The 18,585-nt window shown below is 43.9% G+C and overlaps 1 protein-coding gene across 1 annotated transcript; it reads left to right on the forward strand.

The window, feature by feature from the left end:
- Positions 1-1,605: 1,605 nt before the first annotated feature.
- Positions 1,606-18,520, forward strand: LOC119067377 (protein purity of essence). Its single transcript, XM_037170301.1, has 14 exons — positions 1,606-1,770; positions 1,945-2,042; positions 2,157-2,536; positions 2,596-5,055; positions 5,123-5,246; positions 5,312-5,627; positions 5,700-10,874; positions 10,939-11,232; positions 11,323-13,460; positions 13,520-13,720; positions 13,787-14,471; positions 14,549-14,969; positions 15,037-18,205; positions 18,274-18,520. Exons 1-14 carry the CDS (start codon positions 1,679-1,681, stop codon positions 18,348-18,350), a joined length of 15,630 nt encoding a protein of 5,209 aa, XP_037026196.1. The 5' UTR covers positions 1,606-1,678; the 3' UTR covers positions 18,351-18,520.
- The last annotated feature ends 65 nt before the right edge of the window (positions 18,521-18,585 follow it).

The raw sequence follows: 18,585 nt of genomic DNA on the forward strand, positions 1-18,585 counted from the left end.
ATTTTTTTACTTTCGGTCACCATTTGAGAACCGAAAATACAAACTTTCGCAGTATTTGGCATAAAATAGTCATTTGTGTACCTGTTTTGGACGATTGATTTTAGGCAATTTCGCGGATTGTAGGCCGAACGAAGTGAGGCTTACAAGCGAAAGTGCCTTAAATCAACCGTCCCAAACAGGTGCACATGTGAGTTTTCATGCAGAGGGCCGGAAACCCGAGAAAATTCGAAAAATTGCCCTCATTTTCGGCCCCGAAGCATGAAAAAAAGTTTTTCATGTAAGGGGCCAAAAAACAGAGAAAAATCTCAAAACTCCCTCATTTTCGGCCCGACACATGAAAATAACTATTCTCAACGTCAAATCACTAAAACAAAAATTTAGTGTTTGTTGTGAAAAATGTGATAATTTCGGTGATTTCGATGTGATTTAATTCAGATTTTGTGCGTCAGTATGCTTCTTGTGTTGTGATGGTCAATCATGTAAACAAACATATTATTGTCGGTTGGTGTGATCTGAGTTTCAGAGATAGCCCAGTAGAAATAAAATGTCGACTGTAAACTTAAAAATTACGTTTTAGCAGAAATTCTTTAGTTTAAATGTGTGTACGTTTTCGGTAAAATAAGTTGTCACGAAAGCAATCACTTAACATAACACTATTAGTTAGGTTTGGGTCACAACCCTAATTACATTTGGTAAATTTCACTGAAGTGGCTGAAGTGCAGAAATTGCAACAGCTGGGTCTTTTACCATTAAACAACATAGCGTAGAAATATTATAAGTTTTTCAACTAATATACAGTCCATGACACACCAAATTGGTCTTTTGACGATTGAAAAGAAAAGTGATCGAACAATTTGGAAGCAGTTACATATTTTATGCAATTCAGTGAGTATATGTGTAACTTATGCCGCCTGTGTGCAATGTCGTATGAACGTTTTTCATCGCACTAGTGCGATACAAGACTTGCAGTGGATTTTTATCGCACTAGTGCGATAAAAGCCACGTGTCACTGAAGCTATAATAAGATTATATTCGGTATTTATTCGATTTTCTATTCGCAAGCTGGTATATTATCGCACATGATGTCTTGCCAACCTCGGCTTCGCCTCGGAGGTTCGCGTAAAATTGTCAAGTCTAAAGATATGTAAATATATGTAGACCTTACACCCACTTCGAGTATTGGGCATAATCGAAAATTAAATATAAAAAAAACAACAACAAAATGAACGAATCGACCTTGAAAGATTATACGATTTGTTTACATCTGTTTGAAAATAAAAACAAAGAGAGAGAGAACAGAACAGAGAGAACAACAAAACTGTCATCTCCAAAAAATTTATCGAAAACTCAGGCCCAAACAAAACGCATACCAACGTATTAGCTCTGGGCCCGCAGAGGTACCCGTTCAAGCGAAAAAGAATTCGATCGACAGTCGCGATTTATTCCATACCGGTTAGATTATGTTTTACTATTTCTTGACTTTTATTTTCATTTAAGATCGAGATTCCTTGGTAAATAACTAAAGAGATACAAAAACATCAATCAATTATTTAGACTCAACGAATGTTATTTTGTACGAGTTGCATATCAGCTGTTTCGTCAAATTTTAGTGTGGTCAGAGTGCCACACAAATATTCCGATCAGAACGAAAAAGATTGCTGAAGAAGGAAGGTGTAACATGGACTGGCAATCAGTGATAAAACCATTAGCCGGATCCTTATCCGGCACACTAACCAAAACACTTAATATAGCAAAAGCAATCATAAAAGGGTAAGCTGAATTCTGTCGGATATTTGTGTGCAGCGATTCGATTCGGCTTGAAAATAAAAAGTGAAAAAATTTTGTCATTCGAGCAAATCAAAATGGCTGACGATAATTTTTTCGTTCTTTTGTTTCCTTTGTGGATTTTATGGTCGGCTAAATTTTTGTGTGTTTTTTAATCAGACAAAATGATATACTGGAGCACGACGAATCATATGACATGTTCTACGGTTCTCTCGTATGTTTGGCTGCCACATCAGTCAGCGGCCAGTGTAACTCAGGTAGGTGAACGGAAAATCGACTAACCTAAATTGCGCAAAGATTGATTAGTCATTTTGTGTCGTAGAATGTTGTTACACAGTAGTACGCAATTGATGAAATATGTTTTCTTTCAGTTTCACAAAGCAACTTACCTATTCTCACCGAAGCGAGCAGTATTCTGATCCGATTCATCGTTTCGAAATTGGAGAAACCACTGAACGCAGACACAAAACTATTTCTGCCGAAATTTTTGCCGGCTCTCAAATGTCTTAGCGAAGGTCAAGCTTTGAGTAGAGATGAAGACATTGCCACATTGACAACAATATTGCGCAATGCAAAATGTCCCGAACATGTCAAATCGACCACATCTACCAACGAAAAAGACAGCAAATGCGAGATAAAAGCGTCTCGATCAGACCTATCCAGCGTCATCCTACAACAATTGACCACTCCATTGGGCGTTTCAAGTGCTTACGTTTGGACGCCATTGAGCGAGGAGTTGGCTGATTGTTCGGTAAAAGCTCTGACTCAGACGTTTAGCGACGACGAAGACTAAATCGATTTCTATTTTAGGAACTCTTCGTTAGAGCCAACACTGATTTGATGGAAGCGTTAGGCGTTGGCGACATCATTTTACGAGTGTGTACAGGTCTACCCAGCCTATCGAAATACTATCAACGATATGAGGACACTACAGTCCACGGAAAGCCGTTGTTTCTTCCGATCCAGACAACCGATGCCACTGTCGTGAAAAATTCAATGTCACAGATGTCAGCCGACATGTCAATTCTATCGTTGGCTGTGTCGCTACCGATTCTCGAACCACTCACTCCCAGCAAAATTAAGCAACTTTCTCAATGCGAAATGTCAGCCTTGTATTGTGCGGTGCTGACTTCGATAGCTGGTAGCGTGTTAAACACGTCCAGTTCACAGAAATCTCTGGCAAGTACTGGGTCTGGTGTATGCGAATGTGAGGAGTCTGGTGACGACGATCCGGCAAGAAATATTGTCGACAAAGCACTGGAAATATTCAACACAGTCGGGGACAAATTCCGCACGACCCGCGAACACATTTACCAGAATCATTTGTGTGTTGGTGCCTGGTTACTGGTGTCCGGCATACAGGGAGCAATGGGAGCGTCGGGAAGTAATGTGAGACTGACACAAACGTCATCGGACGAGATTCCAAATGCGAAGGGTAAAAGCCCGTCACGTTCAACCCCTGATCCAACAACAGCATCAACAACTGGACGTGTGAATCTCATCAAAGTACAACAAGGATTTGGTGTATTAAATGCCGCAATAGCCAATCATACATTGCTATTGTTGACGGAATTAATTGGCGATTTGGTGGATGTTGAGCCTCGATCGGATGAGGAAGCCAAAACAACCGATCCGGCAGACTTCGATATAATGGGAAAATTTTCATCTTTGCAACGTGTCATCCGTGTGCTCAACACAGCGACCATGCAGCAGTTGTTAACTTTTTTGGCCACTGTTTCGTACCGAAAGGCATGTCAAATGAAGCGTGTGAACATAAAGAGCGATGGAGGTGATCCCGTTAGCTACAGCGATTCAACAACGTACTACAATGACACTATTTGTTCGTCGGAAGACTCTGAGTCGGACGAAGAAGACAGCTACTTGGGAATCTGGTTCAAAGAAACATTGTCACCCGAATCGAAGGAAACCCACGTTGAGTCATCGACACAGGAAAAATCATCGGAAGGACAGCGCGGAAGTGCAATGGTTTCGGCTAAAGATGAACCGCACGAGTATTTGGAGTTGTCGGCCGAGATCTTTTCATTTTTGGACACTTCACTAGGCAGCAACCACAAATTCCTTCACAAGTACGTAAAGTCAGGTCTGAGTGAACAACAGATGGTTTTACTGGCCAATATCCTCAAAGATTTGGACCGAGATGCTGCTCGTGGTGAACAGGATATGTTTGATACTCAGTGGCAACGAGCTATGAATAAATTTGCCGGATCGCTGGGTCGATATTTGCACAATCTACTGTCCGGGGGACAGGTCAGTGAATCATTGCAATCGTCATTGCTACTTCATCTGGGTGTGTCACCGTGGACCCAGGATTCAATCATCTGGCCACTACAGGTTTATTCTCGAACACTGTCCGTGTTGGTGCAAATATTACTGTTGAAGCCGTCACAGGAAAAAGAGGCAGCTTGTCTATCGGTATGGCATCGCTTGGTGAATACTTTGGTAGAAGGAGTTTGTTCAACGCAGACTGATGCCGAGTACGGAGATTTAAATGTTGAACACGCCCAGTTACTGCTGTTCTTGTTCCATTCATTGAATCTAATGCAAAAGAAATCCGTTCTACTATTGACTGCTGGTGGTGTCATTCGTTGTGCCGAAGTCTGTCGTGGAGTTACACCGGAAAAACCACTAAAAGATCATCAAATCATTCTACTATCCAGGCTGCTGCTCTTCCTGGAGTACCTAATGAAACATTTGTACAATTCGCCGACAGTTTTGCTGGAACAAGTTCGCTGGAACTTGTTCAGTGTCATCACATTGGATCAATCGCAAAAAGTGTCCGATGCCGTGAGCAACAAGATCAAAATGATGTCGTTCTGCCGCAGAGAACTGGAAGAAAAGTATCGAAAACATTCGACCGATTATGGATCCGGCGTTCGGCCGAAATTTTATTCGCTCACCGTTGTCGACACAAAAATCCAACAAGAATTCAAGTTGGACGGTTTGGCGTGGAATTTCATCTTGTGCACACCCGACAAATTGAAATATCCTCTGTTAGTCGATGCACTCATTGACATCTTGGGCATAACGGATATCTGTATGGCGAAGGTGTCGTTTCAAACATTGTGCGCGGTGAATTATTGCTTTGGATTGTGCTGGAAGTTGCTGCTAGGACTACCACCGTCAACAGCACACGTGGAAGCATTGATGCAGGATAAAACACCGAATCTACATTTGCTTGCTTGGGGTGTACGGTGTCTACAGGCCGTGCCATCATCAAGTTACTTGATTGTCAACAGTTTGGTGAAACAGGTAATGTTTCGTAGCACGAAACCTTCTGACTTTTCGTAGCTAACCAAATAAATTCATTCTTTTCCAGGGAATGTTTACGCAATTCGCTGAAGGCCTGTGGAATAAAATTACCGAGCACGTTTCCGACATCAAGTACAGCCTGAAGCAAACCATTCTAGGATTGGAATCGTTCAATAAGACATTTTGGATACGTAAGTTAACTCGTGCCACAATCTGTGAGTCTGTGACCGTTCCTCACACTCACCTCAATTTACAGAAAATCCCCGATTGTCCAAAATCATCATGTTGGACGCACTGGTGTCTCACTTGTATGTTATTTATTGGAGTGAAAAAGAAGGCGTAAAACCAGCTGTTACAAGCGGTACAGTAACACCGACGAAAAATAATGCCGCATCGTCGCCGTCCGAATTTATTCCACCGTCGCCGGAATCATCATCCTCCGCGACTGAGGCATCGAAAGTGTCGGGAACAGATGATACAAAAACCATACCAATCACAACAAACGATGAGTTAGTCAAGGAATTGATGACCAAAGCTTTGAATGCATTGGAAACCATCAAAGAATGTGTATTGTAAGTCACTGGTGCAGCACAGCGAGTCTTTTCGCAACAATGTTAACGAATCCGATTTTTTTTAAATTCCAGCAAATTGAACTTGTCAAGTCTGCACGGAACTATTCCGATCGTACTACTGGAATCGCTGATTTCAATTGCTGGACACAAGAACACTTTCTGCTCGGATATTGCACTGCAATTTCCGCTACTATTGTCTGGCCAAGACAAGGACATCATCCTGACCGAATGGAACAAAAACCTGCTCGTCATCAGTGAAGACAATCTAACACCAGTCATACGTCCAGTTGAATATCACACATTGGCCGTCATTGATGCACATCTCAACGAAGTGTACAAATGTCCAACATATTCGATCGTATTGTCGATGAAACATACTATGAAATCGATCATGAATTTGGTGTATTATCTACTGCCAGCATGCAAGGATGTCATTCCGCTGGAAGATCGTTTGAAATCACTGTTGGTCACTCTGTTGTTTGACGTTCGCACTGAGTTCTTGTACGACATATCGAATAAATGTTTGGAGCTGCTGATCGGCAAAGATTCCACATCGAATGCCTACGTCTTTCCGATTTATTTGAACATCCTGAAGCACACCTACAAGCTGCTGATCGATTTTGCTGATATTTCCAGCCAAGGCCGAAATGTTGGCCTCAACGAATCAGTTTTGCACAACGTCCTGAAATGCTGGGAACAAATGTTGGAGAAACCGGTTGGCTTGAAGGCGATGCACGAATTTTTCTCGGTCACAAAACAGGGAAATTTGGTCCAGGTGTTGCTCAGTTTTGCCAACACATCACTGTCTCAACTGTTTTCCACCAAAGTCTTACAGTTCTTCGAAAAACTGTTCCAATCGTCCGAGAAGGCAGACTCCACATTCAAATTGGACGAGCTGTGTGCATGTGTATCCGAATTGGGTCAAGTCGAAAACGCCAAATTGAAAACTTGGTTGAGTCACATCCTATTGGGCCCAGTCAATGCGAATGTTGCGTCCAGTGCTACATCAAGTAACGTTCAAACACCGACCAATATGGCAACAGTGTCCGCTATTCCAAGCATATCCGATCAAATGGTTCAACCATCTGAACTAGCATTGGATCCAAATGTAATGGACATTGATTATGACTGTTCGGGAGCTGCAGCTGCAGGACCGTCAAGCGCGTGGCACGCGAGTATTACAACTAATCGTTCTGGTTCCGTTACTCCGAACGAAGAATGCTTGGAGAAAAATGGTCGATTGTTACAGACGCTGACCAAGTACATTGTGACAGAGAATCGCATATCACCAAATGTATCGGCGTCACTATTTCAAGCACTTGTCCAATTGGGACAGAATCTACTGTGTCCCACTCAAGATGCGATTGAATTCAATGATATACTGCAAGTCATGGTTACACTAGCTGACGCTGGTCATGGTAAAGGACATTCGTCACTGTTCTCAGCTGCGATTGACTGGTTGGACGTGTCCAAAAATCATGTGATGGAGAAGTCCCAAACCGAGAAACCCACCAAAATTAACGTGACATTCCAAAACGTCTCGTCATTGTTGCGTTACATGGCCGATTTGTTGCAAGGGCTTGGATTTCCCGCTAACAATCGATCAACTAATCCACCCTGGGAAGATGAACAACCACCCGATTTTGAAGATTGCTTTGATGATGTGACTGGCGAAGATGAGGACAGCTCGTTGGAAGATTCGGACGAGGACAGTCTGGGTTCGAAATTGTGCACGTATTCCCTAACCGAGAAGGAGTACATGATTCAGCATTGGTACAATTGTCACACATGCAAAATGGTCGACAGTGTTGGCGTGTGTTCGATTTGTGCACGAGTCTGTCACAAAAACCACGATCTCAGTTATGCAAAGCACGGAAATTTCTTTTGCGATTGCGGAGCGAAGACAGACGGTTCTTGCCAAGCACTAACAAAACGGAACCACTCGCAACCGTCCGAGTCATCGATGAACGCTGGATTCTCTGCAGATGCTCCCACAACGAGCTCAATTCGACGACGGGCTACTATCAGCCCATCTCGCAATTCCCATGCACAACGTGATCATGCGAATAATATGGAACGAGCTCTGCAAATAGCCAAATTGATAGAAGTATCAAAGGATGCACTCAAAAATCCCGAGCAATGGAAGTCCGTTCTGCGTTGCCTGTTGGACTTCTTTGAGTTCCTATTGCCATCGGTCAAGGAAAACTGTGCAAAATACTCAACTGTCGGATGCCATTTGAGAGCGAAAAATGCATTGGATCGACTTCACCAGCCAGACAAAACATTTTCAATTACGGATCAAATCATGTTACCGACATTGGGTTCGCAAGAGGGTGCCTTCGAAAATGTACGCTCGAACTTCGTTGGTGATCAAGCACAAATAATTCGTCAACTAATCGCATCAAATACCGTACGTCGCGTCGGTTTGTGCTGCTTATCGTCGCCGCACGGAAAACGTCAACATTTGGCGGTCTCACACGAGAAAGGAAAGGTGACGATTCTACAGCTGTCATCTCTGCTGAAACAGGCTGATGTAGCCAAGAAGAAGCTGACCCTTTCACGTTTGGCCTCGGCACCTATTTCGTGCACCATTATGTCTCTGGCATCGAATCCATCTAACGAAGAATTTTTGGCTGTTTGCGGCTTGAAGGAGTGCCATGTGTTGCTGTCGTTCTCGAGCACCGGAACTGTGACCGAACACATTGTTATTACGCCACAACTGGAAACTGGAAATTACATAAAACGAGCACTCTGGCTACCCGGCTCACAAACAATGCTGGCTATTATTACGTGTGACTACGTCAAGATCTATGAATTATCAGAAGACACATACAGTCCGCAATATTACTTTGTTGTGCCGAGTGGAAAGATACGCGACTGTACATTCGTCTATCAGTCGGGCACTTACTATCTCTTGCTTTTCGCATCTTCCGGCTATATATACACCCAACCGCTAGTCGACGAGAGTCTAGCCAAACACGGAGCTTTCTACGTCACCAACACTTTGGAAATCGATCATCCGTTGATTTTTGAAAGCAAAGGAGCATTAGGCGAAGGTGGCGCATCTATATACTACTCACATGTCTTGCAGATATTATTCTTCAGTTATTCCATCGGTAAGAATTTCATGGCACCATTAACCGATGTCAATAAGGGCGTAAAGAACGTTGTGCTGTTGCAAATGACTCCACAGTCGAAGAATTCATCAAAATCAACAAGTCAGGCCCTGATGCAATGGAGTGAAGTGGCTGGTCATCCCGGATTGATATTCGCCATGCAAAATCAATCGAACAATCCGGTCATATTTATGCTGAAACCGGAAGGAATTTTGATGCAAGAGATTAAGTACAGCAGCGCCAAGGCTAAAATCATTGACATGGTAGCCATTCGTCACACGACGAGCGGTGTCGAACGTACAACATTGTTGTTATTGTGTGAAGATGGCAGTCTTCGAATATTTGCCGCTAATCCGAAAGTCACCAACTTTTGGCTGTCACCCGAAGTTCAACCGGTTGCCAATCAGTTATATCAAACGTTCCAACCGAAATCACTGCGTCGATCGAAGAAAATTGGCCAAAAGAATCAGCCTGGACACGGAAATGTTACATCATCCGGCCAGGCACAATTTCCGATTGACTTTTTCGAGCACTACACATTGCTGCACGATATCGACTACGGTGGTTGTGATTTGCTTCAAATTTATAACACTCAGCAGCTGAAGCATCGCATCGACACCACTGGACTTTACGTTGTTTCTACAAAGTCGACCGGCTTTGTTCTGGAAGTAATCAACAATGATCCTAAGATTGTTATGACCGGCTTTCGCATACTGATCGGTACCCAAGATCCTGTCCGTGCCCCGCCGACTGTTACAGTTTATGGTCGTGTTGTCAATACGTATACCACTCGACCGCGTTGGTTTGACATTCCCCTTACACACGAAGAAAGTCTACGCAGCGACAAGAAATTAAGTATTTTGTTCGGTCCGACTCAAGATCCGGACAAAGTGTGCATGTTGGACTGTATCAAGGTCTATGGCAAGAGCAAAGAGCTAATCGGATGGCCCGAAGAGTCTGATGATGCTGTAGCCAATTCCAATGCGAATAGCAGTCAACTAGCAGCAAATGCAGCAACGTGTGCTCTACAGTCCAGCGAATCCACCGTCCAGACTATTACACCGTTGGACAAGATGTTGACCATAATGTTGGAAGTACTCGATAGCGGTCTTGGCATTTTAGGAGCGTCCAAAAATGAAGATCTTCAATTGAAGAAAAAATCCATTGAAATCGCTACGTATCTACTGCTGTACCCGTTGCCGAACGTTGTGCAAAATCAAGCGAAATGGGTGCTTGCAACTCTGCACAACAATCGCGCAGCCTACAATGCGTACAAAGATAAAGAAATTCTCAGTGAAGTGAATTCAGAACTGGAGAAATTGAAGGCGAGTCGTGACCTACGGAATATCGATCCGGAAGCATTCTTCAGATTGGTTGTGTTGACACGAAATATTGCAGTTGCTAGACCCCAAGCACTCACCAAAATTACAATGGACAACCAATTCGACATTGTTACATCATTCATGGTACTGTTGAAGGGACTGCACAGCATCACACCCAACTACGAACTACAGTCATCTATCGTCCGAGTGGGATTGTCACACACCGAATCGACAATCCAATGTTTAGTCGAGATAATTTATGCATTCGCTTTGTCCGATCAAAAACTGGTCGACCAAATGACATCGTTTTTGGTACAATTACTTTTGGATAAATCGAGCATTATCAGTCACAGTGCCAAACAGGCTATGATACGTCTATTGCGACCAGCACGAGTTAAGCGACGTAAAGTCTTAATCGGAACTCCGCCGGAATGTGCATCCCCTGCAAACAAGGAACAAGAACCGACTGAGGAAGGAGCCGTAGGTGGAGTGGCGAACAACGAACAAATGTTGAATGCTCAACAAATTGCTGCACTGGGATTGGAAGGTGCCGTTGGAACGTCGAATCCCCAAGATCTATCATCGGTGGAGGCAATGTTGGGAATGGGTGCTGGAGCCGTTGGTGGTTTTCCGCAAATGATGCACATGCAACAGGATGCAGATGACGAAGCAATTTTGGAAATTGCTATCGCACTCAGCTTACAAGAGCACGAAATACCTGTGCTTCAACAGAGTCTGGCCGATTTGCAGCGTGGCATTCGTTTTCCATCGTTAAACGATGTGGAAGCTCCGCCGGAATTTTTCAACACGTGAGTGGCGTTATTTTTGTACCGATATGTCCGACACAAATCACATAAAATTTTCCAATTTCAGTTCAATGATGTCCACAGCTGGATCGGATGATGAAGGCTCGAATGCAGCAACAGAAGGATCCACCTTGCGTACGTCGCCCGCTGAACATGCCGGCAGTGTTGGTTCGGAAAGTGGAGGAAGTGGAGTCGACAGCATTGGAGGTGCTTCGGGCCGAAGCAGTAACTACGGCGATCAACTGAATCAATCACCACCTAGAATCGAATCGAAATTGCAGTCGTTAACAGTACAAGAGGTACAAGAAGAGCAGGAAACTTCTACGGAGATTGAGATTACTCATAAATTGCATACGTTAAGGTGAGTGACTTCTGGAATGCTTAATAAAAGGAGTAAAATCTAGGCAACGTTCATCCGGCAATGACGTCAAAATATTTTTTGTTTTTACAGAATCAACATTCTCCAAAAGATGGTCGAGCAGATAAAGAGTCTAAACTCAATCGATGGACATCAATCGATTCCATTCATGCAAGTCATATTGATGTTGACTGCAGATTTGGATGGAAGTCAAGAGACCGATCAAAATGTACTGTCCAAGCTGCTATCCGCATTGATTGATCGCCTGGAAATTTCACCGTCTGCTGAACCGAATCAAATGGCATCACGATCAGCGAAAACGGAGGTTCAGCTGGTCATTCTGCGTCTGGTGCACGTTCTCATGGCGAAAATAAAATCATCCAAATCGTCATCCCATTCGACGAATACGGCAGCAGTAAGTCAACAAACCCGTGACAATTCGACGTTTGTTGGGACAGCTACAGCGAATGCATTGCTGGAATGCGGTGCTATACCCTATTGTCTATCGATATTGAAGGCTTTCCTGCCATACTGGCGAAATGTGTCCAACAATGACAAGACAGCTGTTAGCGGAACATCAATCATAACGACATCCGCCGGTCCCACAACAAACAACACGCTCAAAGTGCACGTCCACGGTCCAGATCGAGATCTGACACCATTTTTTGGAGGGCCAAACGATAAAAATGATAAGAATGCTGACGTTTTCGAACAATACTCGGCCAGCATAACGGAAATCGCCGTTCGACTACCGTATCAAATACTAAAATTGACTACCAACAGTCCGGCTTCGTTCGAATGGTACACAAACATTTACGAGTACATGTCGCACACCCTCTGTGAATATATGATGGTTGTGACGTCGCAAATATTACGTCGAATCATCCGTAAGCTTTTGTTGTACGTCTGCGGCAGCAAGGACAAATATCGGCAATCTCGTGACATTCATTCGTTGGACACTCACATCAAAATGATCAAGCACAATGACACGACAATGGCTACGCAGTTGACGACCGTTCAAAATAATCCGGTTCTGAATTACGATGCCCTCGTTGAGTTAATGGAGCATTTGAAAGGTTGCCTCGATGTTGCATCAGTACGCACGGGCAACTGGCAACGATTCTGCGTTCAACATAACGATGTTTTACCATCGCTCATCCGAATCGGTACGAATCAATTGGCTGAAGGTGTTGCACCGGTGATCTTACAACTGTTGCAAGGAGCCATCTGTAACTTACACGAAAAAGACACAAAGAATGCAGCGGCCGTCAAAATGCGTCAGGATCGGGACAAGTCTGAAGACGCTGAACTGTTTCCCGATTCGAAATTCGACCAGAATATGTGTTCCGTGCTAGTGGCCAATATTTTCGCTCAAGTGACGCCGGCAACGTTGACGAAATTCATCAAAATTTATCTGCTCGAAACGAACACTCTGTCGGTTCGTTGGCAGGCTCACGGATTGATTTACGCGTTCTACGAAAACAGCAATTTGGCTCAGAAAGAACGTCTACTGAACAGTATGTGGGATTTGTGGCCACTACTACCGGCTTATGGTCGTCGAACTGCTCAATTTGTTGATCTGTTGGGCTACCTCACATTGACCACGAAAGAAATCAGCGAAAAACTTCCCGAATACATGGGACTAGCGGTGTCCGTGCTTCGTCAACAGAACGAACGGATCTCCAAACATCCCAATGCACCGATCTACACAGCTCTCGGTCAAGTATTGGAGCTGGAGGGATATTATCTTGAGTCCGAACCGTGTTTGGTGTGCAACAATCCCGAAGTTCCGATGTCCAACATAAAACTTTCGTCGGTTAAACAGGACTCCAAATTCACCACAACCACAACGATTGTGAAATTGACTCAGAGTCACATTATTTCGAAGATCATATTACGGATTGCCGATGCCAAGCGCACGAAAATGGTTCGAACGATCAACATTTATTACAACAATCGTACTGTTCAAGCCGTTGTTGAACTGAAAAATCGCCCATCTATGTGGCACAAGGCCCGAAAAGTTACACTCGACTACTCACAGGTGGAAGAGAAAATTGAATTCCCTCTGCCGATCACCGCTTGCAATCTGATGATTGAATATGCCGACTTTTACGAGACCGTTACGGGATCCAGTGAGAATTTACAATGTCCTCGATGCAGTGCAGCTGTGCCAGCCAATCCCGGTGTGTGCGGAAACTGTGGAGAAAATGTCTACCAATGCCATAAATGCCGTAAGTTAGCTATCTCATTGTTCTGTCAATTCTCGTATACTAAATTGAATGTTCCCTAGGTGCCATCAACTACGATGAAAAGGATCCGTTTTTGTGTCATTCGTGTGGCTTCTGTAAGTACGCTAAATTTGACTACAACATTTATGGACGAGCCTGCTGTGCTGTTGATCCAATCGAGTCGGCAGATGATCGTGCCAAGACAGTCCTAACCATTCACAATTTATTGGAGAAAGCCGATCGAGTCTATCGTTCGCTTCAAGGTAAAATTCCAATCCATTGTTAGGTCGATCCAAACATTTTACGCAGACTCATTTAAACCCGTTTAGAAAACAAACAAATCCTCGAGCTGCTCGTTCAGAAAGTTGCCGATCAGAAATTGGATCGCATTTCGGATGAATCAATCCTCGGCAATGTCGTTGCAACATCTCAAGTCAATAAGGTCATTCAACTTCTGGCTCAAAAGTATTGCGTCGAATCCAAAAATTCATTCGAGGAATTGAGCAAACACATCCAGAAAGTGCAGGCTTGCCGCCGTGAATTGGTGTCTTACGATCGCAGTCAAATGGACCTGCCCGCATCGTTAGAAAACTCGAATGATTCGGTGGTGATTCACAATCGCTGCTATGGATGTGCATTAGCATCGACCGAACAGTGTTTGACTCTGTTACGAGCTATGGCATCGAATGTTCACTGTCGCATTGGATTGTGTCAACAGGGATTGGTCGACGAACTGGCACAGAATAATTTACGCCGTGGAACGATACAAATTCAGGAGGAGGTCCGTCATTTACTGTGCTTGCTGACCAGAGATCTACCGGAAGCTACACAGTCTTTATGCAATTTGATCCTAACTCGCGTAAAATTGGTGCTCAGCGGAATCGCACCGTTTTCGAACATTGACTCATCTTTGCGTCATGAAATGTCCCTGTTGGAGAGCATGGTAGCCCATGACGATTCTTGCTGGGAACAGAAATTGAAAGTTGTCCTGGAAATATTTTTGCTGGCATGCCGGTAAGTCGCAACTAACACAACAACGTAATCATCCCAATTTCTAATTCCAACTTTCATTTTCCCGCCAACCCAAATAGTGATGTACGCGGTCCACCGGTCTCAGTTTTGCAACCATGTCTTAAAGTCTTGGAAAATCTAATTTGTCCAGGTGCTCCGAAAAGCAAAACCAACAAGGATCTTACTACCGAACAGCTTTACACCATCAAACCTGTTGGTGGACTTACAGTTGACTACAGAGGATGGCTGACCGATGATCCAATCCATTCGTTTGACGCATGGAGAGCTCGTATGCCGCCAATAGTTAAACCATCTACCACTAAACCAACCGTTCAGGATAAACCGTTGAACGAAGATGAAGAGCCGGTAAAAGGAGGAGCTGATTCTGCATTGAACCGATCTAAAGTTCCCAGGATGTTTATTGCGGTACTGGAGAAGAAACGACAAAAGTTCAGAACGGCATATTTGACCGAAAAATATGGTTTGAAATGGCGCAGAAAGGTATTTGTTACAGTTTTATCTCCACAGTTGAGCTCACGCCTAAGACAAAACTCATTTTTTGTTTCAGGTTCTATCAAAGGGTGTACGTCATCAACCATTGAAACTGACCGCATCTTGGCTCCAATCGATTCTCTTCAATGGCAATTCACGCATCGCTCGACAACTAGCCACAGCCCTAATACCGGCACTGATCAACAAAGATTTCGAGCGTAAACGTGAGATTCTGGATCTGTTGACTGGCTTTTTGAAGTACATTGGAGAAGCGGAAGAGGCCAGCGACGAATTCGTCATCTTATATCGTTGCCTGGCTAAAGACACACCGTGGAGACAATATCTGATTGTGAAAAAGGTCTTGGTACTCATAACCGATCTACTGGCGGTGGAAATTGAAAAGATTCATCGCTTGGAGGATACAACGTTGTCATCTGACTTGGCTCAAGGATATGCACTGCGACAGCTTGTCGAATTGCTGGCCATGTTCATTGACAATCCGAAGATCTTGCAAGTTTACAAGTCGAAATTGGTCGGACCGGTGTTGCAGAGTTATTTGTCATTGAGGAAACTCGTCGTACAGCGTACTCGTTTGGTCGACGATTCTCAGCAGAAGTTGCTAGAAATGCTCGAAGAAATGACAACTGGCACTGAGGACGAGACGCGAGCCTTTATGTCCGTATTGATTAACACCGTTCGCACAACACCGATGAACGACATCAAAACGCCAGTGTTCATATTCGAACGACTCTGTTCGATCATTCATCCTGAGGAAAATGACGTCGGCGAATTTTTCCTAACACTCGAGAAGGACGCGCAACAAGAAGACTTCTTACAAGGAAGAATGCTGGGCAATCCGTATCCGTCCAGTGAAGGTGGATTAGGTCCGTTGATGCGAGATGTGAAAAATAAAATTTGCACCGACTGTGAACTGGTAGCGTTGCTGGAAGACGATAATGGCATGGAGTTGCTGGTGCACAATAAAATTATCAGCCTGGATCTACCCGTAAAGGAAGTGTACAAGAAAATCTGGTTGGCTGAGGGTGGTGAACGTGACACAATGCGAATCGTTTATCGTATGCGTGGCCTTATGGGCGATGCAACCGAAGAATTTGTTGAAACGTTGCACAATAAAAGTGTCGTCGAGGTGGATAACGAGCAACTTTATCGCATGGCGAATGTGTTAGCCGATTGTGGTGGACTGAAAGTGATGCTGGATCGAATTGTTGGTCTCCAAAGTATCATGCGTTCGCGATCCTTGCTACAAGTTCTGTTGAAACTTTTCCTGCTTGCTGTCAAAGTCAGACGTTGCAAAGAAGTGTTGTGTCAACCGGAACTGGGCGCCATCAATACATTGCTCAAAGTGTTGCAGCTATGTCTACAAGGTGAAAATGATTCACAGCAGTCAGCCGTGACGGAACAGCTACTTGAAATTATGGAAACTATTCTAAGCAAAGCCGCCAGCGATACATTGGACTCATTCCTACAATTCTCGTTAACATTCGGTGGTCTAGAATACGTCACAGCGTTGATATCGTGCACTAATTGTACGAATGTTCGCAACAGTCCATCAGTTTTACGGCACTTGATTCGAGTTTTGGCTGCGCTGGTGTACGGAAACGATTTGAAAATGGCTTTACTGTGCGAACACTTCAAGGACGCTTTGAATTTCCAAGCATTCGACTCCGAGTACATGGTTGACACCGAATTCCGTATGGAGCTGTTCTGTGTCTTGACGAATCAAATCGAACACAATTCGATCGGTGGAACGTTAAAAGATTACATCATCGGACTGGGAATAGTGGAAAAGTCTATCGAATACATACGAACACATGCACCCTGCGTGAAGCCAACGCTACTGCGAACTGATTCCGATGAACTGAAAGAATTCATATCTCGACCATCGTTGAAATACATTTTGCGATTCCTCACCGGATTGGCAAACAAACACGAGGCCACCCAGTTGGCAATTGCTAAAGAAATCATCCCGATCATTCATCGATTGGAGCAGGTGTCCAGTGACGAGCATGTCGGAAGTTTAGCGGAAAATTTGATGGATTCATTGTGCACCGATCCGACAACCGCAAAATGCGTCCAAGAGGTTCGAGACTTCACCCGTGCCGAAAAGAAACGGCTTGCAATGGTAACCAGAGAAAAGCAGTTGGATGCGCTGGGAATGCGAACGAATGAAAAGGGTCAAGTGACTGCTAAGGGATCAATTTTGCAGAAAATTGAAAAATTACGCGAGGAAACGGGATTGACTTGCTTCATTTGCCGAGAGGGGTACGCATGTCAGCCGTCAAAGGTACTCGGAATTTACACTTTCACCAAGCGAACAAACATTGAAGAATTTGAGCAGAAATCACGAAAGACAATCGGCTACACCACAGTCACACATTTCAATGTCGTGCACATTGATTGCCATATGTCGGCGATTCGTTTGGCTCGCGGACGTGATGAATGGGAAAGTGCTAGTCTGCAGAATGCCAACACCCGTTGCAACGGTTTATTGCCACTGTGGGGACCGGATGTTTTAGAAACAGCATTCGCTTCGTGCATGACCCGACACAATAGCAACATGCAAGAAAGTACTCAACGCTGTGAAATTACATTCAACAGCGCCATTCACGATCTTAAACTATTACTGCTGCGATTTGCTCAAGAGAAAAGTTTCCATGACGATGCTGGCGGTGGCGGGCCACAATCGAACATGCATTTAGTTCCTTATTTGCTCTTCTACTCACTGTACATTTTGCTGTCGTCGCGAAACTATACACGAGAAGAAAAGACCTTAACCACGGCTTTGACATCCACAATAAACGAACGGTGGCTGGAATGTGCCTATGAAGTGGAAGGACCATTCTACCAAATAACTTTATCATTGGCTCTGCATACACCGGATCTATGGCAGAAGCACCGAATTGCGCACCTGAAACGGTTGATTGTGGCCGGACACGCAAGAAGCACTAGTCCCGCAGCTGTATGCAAATCCGTTTCCGACAACAAACCGAAAGACTATGCCGTCTATAAGCCATTTTTGATGATGTGGGCAATGGTTGACTGCATCTACTCGGATCTGTTCAAAACGGTACAAACGCCCAAAGAGGAAGACTGGCCCATATCATTGTTCGACTACATTCGACGCAACGACGAGGCAATGCTCAAAGCAACGGATAAAATTTTGGAAACCTTTACCGAGCAATTTATACCGTGTGCCGATTTCACCGAATTTTGTGATGTAGCAGGTAAGAGAATCGAACGGACGATTGGAACTAGAATTTGTAATTTAAAAAAAAAAAAATTGTCTTTGCAGGTCTGTTGAACACAATCGACGATCCGATGGGATTTTTGAACGAACTTATTGGCTCCCTACCATCGGCGTCAGCATAATGGTTACTGTTAGACGATGGTCGATTCGTCACATTTATCTAATTAACAATTTTATTCATAAGCCCCAGTATATTTGTCATATTCAATACACGTGAATTTAGTGAATCAATGTTTTCATCAAAATTACAGCGTTAAACGCATAATCACCAAAATAAATTTCTAGAATTGGATGTTGGGTTGCGTTTTCATTGTAACATCATTGCGGTCGGTATAAGCGTTTCGTTCAAGGGAAGGA

Source organism: Bradysia coprophila, chromosome II (genome assembly GCF_014529535.1).
Source record: "Bradysia coprophila strain Holo2 chromosome II, BU_Bcop_v1, whole genome shotgun sequence".
Classification (NCBI taxonomy): domain Eukaryota; kingdom Metazoa; phylum Arthropoda; class Insecta; order Diptera; family Sciaridae; genus Bradysia; species Bradysia coprophila.

Bases quoted from the DNA above. Each gene is read 5' to 3' on its own strand.
- LOC119067377 (XM_037170301.1), top strand. From the start codon at position 1,679: ATGGACTGGCAATCAGTGATAAAACCATTAGCCGGATCCTTATCCGGC. The intron at 14,970-15,036 runs GTATTTGTTACA...TTTTTGTTTCAG, and splicing joins GTTTGAAATGGCGCAGAAAG to GTTCTATCAAAGGGTGTACG. The intron at 18,206-18,273 runs GTAAGAGAATCG...TTGTCTTTGCAG, and splicing joins CGAATTTTGTGATGTAGCAG to GTCTGTTGAACACAATCGAC.